Genomic DNA, 13095 nt, shown 5'->3' on the forward strand with positions numbered 1-13095 from the left:
TGAAAAACACTCTTTTAAAAATCCGATTCATGCTATCGACTGTAACGCAATTTTATTAAAGATACATTTGTAACAAAATCTTCCCTATTGGAATGATTTATGTCTCTCCTTTGTCTAGTTTGTCGGTATAGCATATTGCACTCCAGATTATTTATACAGTATGTCCTCCTGTTTTTCTTGCAGTCCATCATTTTCATAAGGGACCGAAATTCTCACGGACAGGAAATATCTGGGTATATAGACTACTCCCACCGACTAAAATCTGAAGACTTTGAACCATATTTCAGCGGAAAGAAAAGGCTCATGCCAAAAACAACTGACTTAAGGTAAGCCTACTTATATTATGATCCATCCATGATGATTTCCGGTTACTATTGTTTTAGTAGATGTGCTACTGAACATCTCAAAGGTTAGATGTTCTTAGATTAATGTGCATGCATCCTTCTGGTCTCTGAAGCATTTGTCTTTCTAAAAAGGATAAGCCTTTTCAAAATATCAATATGCACAAAATACAGTTAAAGCAAAACAGACTTCCTGTTCATATACTGTAATGGAAGAAGTGTTTTAAGGGCAATTTGCAAGTACATTATAAATAATGCCTTTTTTACCCTCTAATATTAATATTAGTCAAGCGATCCTCTGTAAACCAAGTAAGGGAGTCATAGCCATCCAAAAAGAAAGTACATATCACTGAATTCACATTGATTTCTTTTAAGAAAGTAATGTTTATGTCTTTCTTTCTTCAATCGGTAATTAAGGTTTTTGAGGAAAACATTCCAGGATTTTTCATCATATAGTGGACATCAATTGGGATCAGCGGGTTGATTGTCCAATTTGTTTCAATGCAGCCTCAAAGGTCTCTATACGATCCCAGCTGAGGAATAAGAGTCTTATCTAGCGAAAAAAAAAAATTATATATATATATATATATATATATATATAAATATAAAAAATATATATTTAAATATAAATATATAAATATGTATGTTTTTAAAAAGTATATACTGTGGTTAATTGTGGTTAAAAAGAATATACATTTTAATTTTTTAAGAAAATTACCAATCGTTTGACTAGACAAGACCCATATTCCTCGACTGGGATCGTGTAGAGCCCTTTGAAGCTCCACCGCAAACTGCAACTTCAACCTTCAACCCATTGGTTCCCACTGAAGTCCACTATATGGAGAAAAATCCTGGTATGTTGTCCTCAAAAACACTTATTTCCTTTCGACTGTAGAAAGAGTAAATTATTATTCTGGATGCTACATAATCCTTTACGTAACACAACAATTGTCATATGATAATAATAAAGAAATGTTATTTAAGCAACAAATTAAGCACCAAAAGGATTTCTGAAGGATCATGTAACACTTAACACTGAAGTAATGGCTGCTAAAAAAAATTCAGCGGTGCCCTTACATGAATAAATTACATTTTAAAGTATATTAACACTGAAATTGTAATTGTAATAATATTTCACAATATTTCTGTTTAATATTGGGGTTGGGGTTTTAAGACATCTAAAGCTGGTATATCCAGTATGCAAGTATATCCTGGCATGTTTGTGTTTGTATATGCACATCTTAGCTGCCACAGCACATGATCTAATCAGAGTAAGTAAAGGAAGTAAACTACAGTATAAGCATTCGCATTTCCTGTGGACTCTCAGTCCCAACTCTTTTTCTCTCCCTTTTTCTCTTTTAGTGCTTTTCTCTCTCTCTCTCCCTCTCTCTCTTTCTCTGTTCTCTTTCCTCCACCATCCTTCTCACGGGAACAATAACAGGCAGTGCTTGTGGTTGCCACTAAGATGGAGCAGATGCTGTGTTCTTCCCGTACAGATGCATGAATCCACACTACAGCTGACACACTTTGACTGCCTCACCACAAAAAATAAAAAGTACAAAAGTCATGGCCACCAGCTGAGGACAATCACCAAACCTTTGAAATATTGAAGGAAAGTCATAGCTATAGATGGATAATTGAACGGAAAGGTAGATAGATAGATATTTAAACCTTTTTTTATATAGCGAAGACTCAAAGCTGCATCTTTACAGATTTCTCACTAATTCTAGGTTACAAACCAAACTATCCTCTTTCTCCTTGATCCATAGAGTTACAGCTGGTGGATTTTTAAAACACTCTTAAAACACTCCATCATGCTTTAGTTTGGTAACCATGGAGCACTGACGCACACAAACATCCTTTTCTCTGTCAGTGTTGTGTAGTGTAATGGTAACAGTCCTGTTATTAACAGCATGATAATTGTTTCCACAAAGCCCAGGTCTTTCACACATTAGTAAGTTAGCGTGGGTGGGGTGCCATTCAGCTGTACTATGAATATTAAGCATTTAATGTCACCAGGTGACCTAAGAATATGTCCAAATCACATGTGTTGCTGCACTCATGCGTTTTCAATCACAAAATGAATAGACCAAATGATCAGAAAGCCCAGCCAGTCTTCGAGCCTCCTCTTACTCGAAAATGTAAAGGCTTTGGAGCATTTTTCTGCCCATCTTTTCATGTTCTCTGTTAAAATATCTCACATCTGTCCTGTTTCTTCGACCAAAAGTAAGTGGTTCACCATTGCATAAAAGTGGTCAACCCAAAAATGCTAATTGCTATATGGCGTTTCAGTATAAATAGACACCGAAAATGCTGTCAAACCTTATTTTAAAAAGAAGGAAGTGAATATGCATCCTTCTTTCGAAGTCCCTCACAAAGTTTTACAATTTGTATATGTTAGAAACCATATGGAGGGAAGAAAGGGGAAAACTAGAAAGTTTGATCCAAAAGGCAAACAGAACTAAATTTGCCATTTCATGCATCACTGTATTTCTCCACGGAATCTGGCTCTTTGTGAGAGTCTGCCATGTTTACCGTGACGGCAGTCGCTCTGATGGCAACCGAAGGAAGTCTTTTGTGTGATGCAAAATGGCAAGCGGAGACCCTGCGAGGATGTTTAATTCAGACCATTACTTTTTGTTTATGCCTTATTAGCCAGTCTTTCTCTTCTGTTTGCTTTGGTGACCAACACCATGGTTTCTGGTCACCTTGACCGGAAATGGCCGACAGGGAAGTGTGAGGTGTCTTTCCATCATTCGTTCTCTCTCTGACACACACAGAGCCATATGTAATAAATTATGATGATCTGGAGTTCTTTCAGGATGGTACAGCCATACACTCTTAAAAATAAAGGTGCTTCACGATGTCATAGAAGAACCTTTTTTGCCTAAATGGTTCCATAAAGAACCTTTAACATCCGAAGAACCTTTCTGATTCACAAAAGGTTCTTTGTGGTAAGATTTTAAAAAATGGTTCTATAAAGAACCTTTGACTGAATGGTTCTTTGCAGAACAAAAAATGGTTCTTCTATAGCATCGCTGTGAAGAACCTTTTAAAGCACCTTTATTTTTAATTTGCACTTCTTTGTAATTTGGATAAATACTTGACACCACAGTGACATTAATCCACGATCTAGTAAATAGACATGTTAGTTATTTATTAGATGTCTCAGTGTCCAAATATCCGAGTGTCTTTATATTGCACCAGGGATTGCTACTGAACCAAATCCTCCGTAGCTTGAAATCAACCGAATGAGGATCGTATCTCAAAGGGCAATGATTTATGTCCTTGAGGTTACGGTCATAACTTCTTATAAACATCATCTGTAAAATGTTTTAGTAGCACTGCAGCAATACAAGATGTAGCTTTGGCTGACGTCCACAGTGTTATCATGACAGAGAATGAAAAGCTCTTGCATCCATGTGCCTCTCCCTTGGACTTATAAAGAGCCTCTCCCCAAAGTCCAGCTTTGTTCTTGGACCACAAACTACTGCTTGGGAAAAGCTGAGGTCCATTTGAGCAAGCCTCGCTGTCTCAGAGTGTGACATTTGGAGTTGGTGTTTCTGCAAAGCAGCTGTCTCCCAGCAGTTGAGCTTGTGATGAGAACCACTAACACGGGCCAGACATTTTTTTTTTTTTTTTTCATTTTTGCTCATTGCGTGCGTTAATTACATTTCGATGTATTCCCATTGCCATTTTGAGTGGCCTGCTGGGTCTCAATCTTTACATAGATCAGTGCAGACAGAGGAATTTCTTTGGTTGTAGCTGTGAAAAAGTGTTTTTGTCGCTTTAGTCTGGAATGTCTTGAAAGCTTTGCAGGGGCTCATGTGTGAACATAGATTTTTGAAGCTAGACATCTATTCTTGAACATTTTCAAATAAATATCCAAGAGTCTCTGTATTCAGTTAGAGGAAAACTGATATGTCAGTGAAACGTCTGTCCAACAAGCATGCCAAAAGCAAAAATAGTAAATTGGCTGCCTTTCCAAGTAACAAACCGTCCTTTTAAGAATTTATATGAAAAATTGAAGTACTCTGCAAGAAAAAATACAGAGAAAAGCAGAAAAGTTACTGGTAATTATCTAAGTTTATGGACATTTTTTAACACTAAAACACAACTCAACACAATGCAATGTCTAAGTCAAGTAAAACACCTGTGCAAAAATATGAAATATGTAATGTCTTCATTTTTTTTCTTTATATTTGTGCCCTGTTTTTACAGACTTTTCATGACAATATAGAAATCTTAAATATGTTCTATATTTAGAATACACAATGTTTTAGCCCTTAAAGGGGCCATGAACTGTTTTATTATTTTGTACTGTTCACTGAGATCCAGTAAAAATGTTATCAAGATTTTACCATAAAAAAAAAACTAAATAATTTAGAAGTAATGGGCTATTTCTGTAATTGTTTTGAGCCCCCTCATCAGAACACTCCATTCGAATAGGCGAGGCGGATTGTAGACTTAGTATTTTATTTCAGGTCAAAATATCTGAAAATTCCTAAATTAGGATGCATTTACTAGATCAGCAAAATGACAGTTTTCAGTCGTGTTTCCAGCTGGAAAAACTAAATTAAGTACAGTGTGCTTAAAATAAGTAAAAGTATCTGCCAGTTTTGATTTAAGAATATTTTACTTACCCCAGTCAGATAATTGTATTTGTTTTTCAGGGGGAAAAAATAAATTAAGTGCATTTTGCTTAAAACAACACTAAATGTCTTAAATCATTTTGCTTAATTTTTTACATTTAGTTAGTAAATGCATCTTAATTTAAGAATTTTTAGATATTATGACTATAGAAACAAGACAAGATACTGAGTAGGATAGACATTTTTTAGCGCTGAAATAAACAGCCACTGCTATGATCAGGGGCGCCGCTCGCAATTTTGGGCCCTATGAAAAAATATGAGGTTGGGCCCCCCCTACCACACAAAAGCAGATCTCTGGGGGCCCCTAAAAGGCGTGGCCCTAACTTACCCCCCCTTAGCGGCGCCCCTGGCTATGATTGGCTAACAGTTGTGTATGTTTGACAGCCTACATCCTTTAAAGAAGGATGAATAAATAGTCTTTCTTTCAATAGTTTCAATCTCTCTGAAAATCCTGTGTCGAATTTTGCCTTGTTTGTAAACGAATCCGTGGTGAAATGAACTGAACAAAAGACTAAGTTCTCACTGACACTGTCTGGAACTTCATTAAAAATAAAGTTCATCCACTCTTTCCTAACGTTGGGATCAGAGGGGAGGCAATGCAAAGACATTTTTATTGTTTGGTTTTCGGGTAGATTTGTGTTCGCCTCTCTCATTATATACACTGTGTGTGTGTGTGTGTGTGTGTGTGTGTGTGTGTGTGTGTGTGTGTGTGTGTGTGTGTGTGTGTGTGTGTGTGTGTGTGTGTGTGTGTGTGAATCGGTGGGCGGGGCTAAACAGGAAGTGATGTAGAAGCAGGCGTTGATCTTCAAAATATACCTGAGCTCAACGACTCTGGCCACAGGACAAATATATGAAATGCTATTGGCTTTTTTTAAAAGGGGGCGGGGCTGCTCGATATGTCCCACCCATGTCACTTAAAAATTGCACAATTAACACATAGAATAACGCTGTGTTTCAAGGCACTTCAGTGGACCTGTAATATAAGCTGTTTTTCGACTAACAAGACGTTTTTGAATTCTAAAAACTTGCAGGATGTTTTTTAGTACAATAACCTCTAATTTGTCAAAAGATCAAGGGAATTTTGGTTTCTCAGCTCATGGCCCCTTTAAACACAAAACCCTGCATTTCTGATACTTTCTCACACAGAAAATTCCTGATGTCTTGTAATTGGTTCTTATACATTTAATAGCTGTCAGTTCACCTTTCACCATTAGATTTAGTCCCTGCAGTTAAAAAATAATGGTGCATTGTTTTCTTTCTTTTAATTTAATATCTTGCAGTCATTAACGTTGTGTTCAGTCATTTTTCATAAAGATGTTTCAGAAAGCAATTCTTACATGTAATTTTGTGGATGTCAAGGGTAACAATTGTGTCAATAGTGTAGAATAAGAATAGTGAAACAAAATGAATGGCTTTAAAACATTGAACAAATTGAATTCCTTTTATTCAACCTAACACCTGGCTTTCCAAGCACACCTTTTATCAAACTGGGAACAAATGTGTTATTTCATCTTTTTGTGTAAAGCACACAAGACACATCCTGACATTTTGACAGGCACACTTTTTTTTTTTTTTTACTGTGTAGTTTATACACTTCACTATATTCATCAAAGCCATTCATCCATACTGTGGCGTTTTCCTGTCAACGCTTTTAAAGCATGCATTTTGTCTTTAAACTATTATAAACTTATTAACCCTAACTTTTTCTTCAGCTTTTACAACTGGGGAACGCAGGTGGCCAAACATAATGCCAGCTCAAACTATGAGGTAATCACAGAGAATCCGAGCGGCCTGCTCTTCATGTGCAAGAACGACAGGAAAATCTTGAATGTTGACCCAGAGGTGAGCATGTTTGATCTCAGCAGAACCTGTGAGACACTGGCAAACAGAGAGTGCTGACCTCTCTCAGCCGTGGTTTAACGTCCATGAGTAAATGAACACCCGAACTATGTCAGACTGAGTATTTGTTTAATGAATAACTCAAGACTGATTACGATTTTAAACAGGAACCTTGTATTGTCTCTGATACGACTGCTATTAGATGAGGTGCCTAATCAGTTGATTATAGCAAATAATCATGTACATGTGAAGCAATGTGAGGCATTTTGTGTCGTGATATCAAATAGCCTCCGTGTGAAGTGGAAAGATTGTATTGTTGCACCTGGGTAGCATTTTTGTTCCAATCTCTCGAAATATCCATCAGAGTGGGTTAGAACAAACCGCGAAATTCAGTCCTGGAACCTGTGCCACTATTTTTTTGCCTGTGTGCCCAGGAGCTATGAGTGCATGCTATTTTGGAAAAGAGGCAACGCTGCAGACTGGCCTCTTTGAACACAAACTCACCCAGGCTGCCTCGTTGAGGGCGAGATGGCAGAGGCGAGTATTGCCTGTGGTCGAGCACACCCCGACCAGGCCGGCTATTAAAAACGAGGGGAGGCTAAGGAACCCAGACACTGAAACCGCCCGTGCACCCAGAATCCAACCTCAGGCCCCCACCAGGCATGACCTCATTGCCCATGTGGATGCATTCCTTCATACGAACTGGCGGAATTGTGACATATTAAAGCTCGAATTTGATTTGTTTGTTTGTTTTATCGCCCCGTTAGATATAGCCGATGTTGTGAACGTTTCAAAATTATAAACCCAAATTCTTCTTCTTCTTTCGGTTATGTTCACGTTTGATGAAAATATGTTGGTTATCCCTCCAAAGTAGCAGTTGGTGGTTTAGTTTGATAACCAGTCCGTATAAATCAGCAGCTAATGCTTTTCGTTTGCTTTATTTCATTTTTTGGGAATGTTCAGCATATGTTTGCATTTATCCTCGCTCTAAACAAAATGTGTATGTTAGCCCAGACAAGATGTACAGTAAATACATAGAATGAATGCAAACCTAAATCTTCTGACAGTTACCCTTTAATAACAGATCCCAGCTGGCTTAAGATCTTATTTATTCTTGGTGGAGGCACCCTATGGAGTCCATATTTTAAAGTCACACCCAGACTGATGTTTGAACATCAAATCACACTTATACTGCAAGACATGTGTTTTTATTCTCATTTAATAATGTAAATAGAAATTTCAATTGCGTTCAAAATCACAAACTTATGGAAAACTCCAGTTCTGAAGTAATTTGATCTAACATATCAAAAACTATCCGATAAATAAAACACTTTCATCAGTTTAATCCTTATTATCATTTCTCTAACCCAACAGGCAACACCTGGTGATAGCTCCATCCGCACTCCCATCCAATGTGACCTATATGTGCATGTTGTCATTTATGACCACGTCACCAGAAAACCTGCAACCAGTTCCTGTGCACCGCTCTCCAATTAAATGTATTAAAAAACACTCAGAGTCTCTAATTTCATCTACATTAAAGCTGTTTTAACCTTATATACTTCTGACTCCATATTGTGCACAACATCTGGATGCGTAGAATGGCATAACTGTGCGTTTAATCTTTAGGGCCAAATGGGCAAATAATTTTTTTTTTAAATGTATATATATATATATATATATATAAGGTTACACCCCCTTTCAGAATCTGCAAAATGTTAATTATTTGACCAAAATAAGAGGGATCATACAAAATGCATGTTACTGTTTATTTAGTACTGACCTGAATAAGATATTTCACATAAAAGATGTTTACGTACAGTCCACAAGAGAAAATAATAGTTGAATTTATAAAAATTATCCTGTTCAAAAGTTTACATCCCCTTGACTCTTAATACTGTGTTGTTACCTGAATGATTCACAGCTTTTTGTTTTTTGTTGTTGTTGTTGTTGTTGTTTAGTGATAGTTGTTCATGACTCCCTTGTTTGTCCTAAGCAGTTAAACTGCCTGCTGTTCTTCAGAATAATTCTTCAGGTCCCACAAATTCTTTGGTTTAAGAAGATCACGGTAAATTCTGGGAAATACGTAACTATCGTCTGTTGTACTAAATGAAATAAATATGATATTTAGGCAAAATAAGAAAAATGTTCATATTTCCCTTCTGTTAAAAAGTTTTTAACCCCTGGCTCTTAATGCATTGTGTGTCTTTCTGGAGCATCAGTGAGTGTTTGAATCCAAGAGTCCAAGAGTTGTTCTCAGTGTGAAAAGATGGATCTCAAAATCATACAGTCATTGTTGCAAAGGGTTCAAATACACAAAAATGCTAAATAAAAGAATTTGTGGAACCTGAAGGATTTTTCTGAAGAACAGCAGGCAGTTTAACTGGTTTAACTTCAGGATAAACAAGGGACTCATCAACAACTATCACTGTGAATGTTTCAGGTAACAAAGAACTTTTAAACGGGGTCATTATTATAAATAAACTATTACTTTCTACTGTGGACTATATGTAATATATTTGATGTAAAATATCTTACTTAGGTCAGTACTAAATAAACAATAACATGCATTTTGTATTATCCCTCTTATTTTGGTAAAATAATTAACATTTTGCAGATTCTGAAAGAGAGATGTACACTTTTGACCTTAACTGTATTTCCATTTAACAATGTGTGAATTAAAAAACATATTTTTTTATTCCTCACTGTGGCTATTTTAAAATATTTATCATTTTCAATCACACATTAGAGGCATTTAGTGACATGGCTCTCAGAGACTGTCTGATGATTAAGTCACTTGGGAACTTGAGCTTTGTATTGTATTCTTATCTTAAACAACTCCTCTGTTGTCTGAACAAATCAAAGATAACGCCCTTTAGCAACATGGGGGTTCTTTCATGTGCCTGCATGACTGCTTGTAGCTTCATTTTGACTAAAAGCTGCTGAACACTCCATGAAATGGACAATGACACCCAGTCCACATGATTTCAGATCACAAGATACTGCAGAGAGTTCCGGAATTAGATATCCATCAGTCAATAATTTTGTCTTTGTGAGTTTACAAAAAGGAGTCAGCAAGATATTGCTATGTAGGTGGCTCATGGTACTTGATTGTGCTATCTTGGTAGTTGAATGGTTCCAGTTTACTCCAGTTGTTCGCCAAATTCTGGATAAAAACCATATAAAATATAAATTTACTGCTTAGATTTCTTGGTTTGTTTTTGTGTAGTAATATATTCCTGTTCAAAAGTCTGTATAAGATTTTTTAGTGTTGTTAAAGTCTTTAATGCCTTCCAAGGCTGTATTTATTTAAACAAAACAGTATAAAACAGTAACACTGTGAAATATTATTACATTTTAGAATAGATTTTAAAATGTGATTTATTCCTGTGGCGAAGCTAAATTTTCAGCAGCCATTATTCCAATTTTGAATGGTCTGGTTTTTTTTTGTTTTTGTTTTTTTTTATTATTATCACAGTTGACAATGATTGTTCATTTTGATATTTTCCAGAAACCGTAATGCAATTTTTATGAAAAGAAAGTTAAAACACTAAAATTGAATGTAAAATAAATATCTGTACTGTCAATTTTGAAAATATACTTATCCTAAACCTTTATTGTATTACAGTGTATAAAGGTTCAGGGTTAGTAAGCTTTCAAAATTATGCAATTTGCATATATGTGACCCTGGATTACAAAACCAGTTATAAGGGTAATTATTTTTGAATGAACAAGCTTTCCATTGTTGTATGGTTTGTTATGACAGAACAAGATTTGGTCGAGATCTAACTATTTGAAAATTTGAAATCTGAGGGTGCAAAAAAAATCTAAATATTGAGAAAATCGCCTTTAAAGTTGACCAAATGAAGTTCTTAGCAATGCATATTAATAGTCAAAAAAATAGGTTTTGATATATGTACAGTATAATGTATTGTTGGCTATTGCTACAAATATACAAATATGAGTGTGTGTGTATATATAGAGTATATATATTTCTAACAATATATTGTTAGTGTCTTTATTAATAAATTTTGCAATTCAGGGAGTTTGTAACTCAGGACATTTCATTTTTAAAGGAATAAAAAATAAAAAATAAAGATACAGGACTATTCTAATAACACAGTCTCTCACAAATCTGCAATACAATTTATTATATCACAATCAATCTGACAGAAAAAAAAACCATGCAAGTGTATAAGCTACATAAAGTTTCTGTTTAATCACCAGGATGAAGGCTCAAGAAGTGGGTGGTGATTCACCCACATTCATAACTGTTTAACTTAACAGGCCACAGTCCTCATTCATGTGGTGGAGTGGCAGTGTGATGAAACTGCCCACTCCAGTCCCTCACAACGGCGCAGCTCATTCAAACACCTACAAATCAACATAGCAGATGTGCTTGTGAAAATCTGGGTTCCTATCCTAAAGTGGACTTCGAGAGGATGGTGGGAAATAAAACATGATAAATATAGGTTAGTGAGCGCAGGCCACATATTTTCTCACTACAGCAATTACACTTTGGACAGATCTGACAAAACCATGTCTTGAAAATATGTCCACTGGCATCAGATGTCTGGGGTGGAAGTCAATCACTTCCTCCTCAATGAGCCTGAAAGAGAGACGGTGACACTAGTGTGCGGAGGGGACGCGGTGCAGCATCCGGATCAGACTCCGCTGTGCAGGATGTGTCTGCTCATCGCCATTGAGCTCAACTAAATGGGACAGAGAGCCTTTAATGCTCCCCATAAGCCATGTCATTCAGCGCGTCAGCCCAGACACACAGCTTTGCTGAGAGACGTTTCACGAATCTCACAATCGAGCATTACAACACAGATCCACATTACTCACACATACACTCAGCTGAGAGCGTGCATAGTGTACGATCAAGACGTAAACGTTTGTTTTGATGCGCCGAACGTGCGCCCTAATAAAGAATGCATTTTCACGTTTTGTAGCTATGTTCAGTTTCGCGAATTTTCTCTCATTTATCTTAAAAATTTTCTCTTTGTAAAAATAAGAAAAAGAATAGGTTAGAATAGTTATCGAATCGGGTCTTTTCAGTAAAGCATGTCATTAGGTTCACAAAACTGGTCTAAACGATTCGTTCTTGAATCAGACTGAATGAATAAGAGTCGGTCAAAGTGGATCTTTTGAACAAGTCCGACTCACAGTTGACAACCGAATCATTGAACCGAGAATCTTGTATTGACCAATGGTGAAAAAAGTAGCCTACTACTTCAGTAGCTGAACAGCAGAAATTAAAATGTTCTGTAGCCAATACAAGATATGAATTGGTTGTATGGCAGTTTTATTAATGGGGATTTGTAGCAGAGTTACAATACCAGTCAAAAGTTTAACATTTTATTAAAAAAAAAAAATATCAAAGTATGGCAAAAACAGTAACATTTTGAAATATGTACTATTTAAAATAGCTGTTTTCTATTTAAATATATTTTAAACTGTAATTTATTCCTGTGATTTCAAAGAAATGTTAGCATCATTACTCCAGTCACGTGATCCTTCAGAAATCATTTCTAATATTCTGATTTTCTCCTAAAAAAAAAAAAACATTATTATTATTATTATGTTGAAACCAGCTGAGTACAATTTTTTCAGGTTTCTTTGATGAATAGAAAGTTCGGAAAACAGAAAATCTTGAAATATTTATTATTATTAATGTCTGGTCAGATTAAGGCATCCTTGCTTAATTTAAAGTATTCATTTCTATGTATTAATTTAAATGTTACAAAAGCTTTTATTTCAGATAAATGCTTATCTTTTGATATTTCTATTCATCAAAGAATTCTGAAAAAAAAAATACTCGACTGTTTTAAATATTAATAATACTTTTTTAAAATAAAAAATGCTTCTTGGACAGCAAATCAGCAGCTTAGAATGATTCCCGAAGGATTACGTGACACTGAAGTCTGGAGTTATGATGCTGAAAATGTAGCTTTGATCAGAGAAATACATTATATTTTAAAATATATTCAAATAGAAAAGTGTTTAAATAGTAACAATATTTCAAATTGTTGCTGTTTTTGCTGTACGTTGGATCAAATAAATGCAGGCTTATTTAAAAAAAAAAATTTAAATCTTACTGTTCAAAAACTTTTGACTGGTAGTGTAGGCCTAGTTTCAATACATTCTGTTTTATTAAATACGCAAAAAACTTGAATGAACGTTAGTAGTGTTTCGCGTAAATGCAAATGACTGTTCACAAATGTATTTTCCAAACTGAATCCTAACTACAACAATGTGAG

The 13095-nt window shown here is 35.6% G+C and overlaps 1 protein-coding gene across 1 annotated transcript in view; it reads left to right on the top strand.

The window, feature by feature from the left end:
* Nucleotides 1–8329, top strand: part of cfap299 (cilia and flagella associated protein 299) — a 68948-nt gene extending 60619 nt beyond the window's left edge. Inside the window, exons 4-6 of the mRNA XM_073839642.1 lie at nt 184–326; nt 6706–6835; nt 8207–8329. Coding sequence (XP_073695743.1) covers nt 184–326; nt 6706–6835; nt 8207–8329 — 396 coding nt within the window. The remainder of the gene's footprint in view (nt 1–183; nt 327–6705; nt 6836–8206) is intronic.
* The last annotated feature ends 4766 nt before the right edge of the window (nt 8330–13095 follow it).

The sequence above is a fragment of the Garra rufa genome, chromosome 5 (assembly GCF_049309525.1).
Source record: "Garra rufa chromosome 5, GarRuf1.0, whole genome shotgun sequence".
Lineage (NCBI taxonomy): Eukaryota > Metazoa > Chordata > Actinopteri > Cypriniformes > Cyprinidae > Garra > Garra rufa.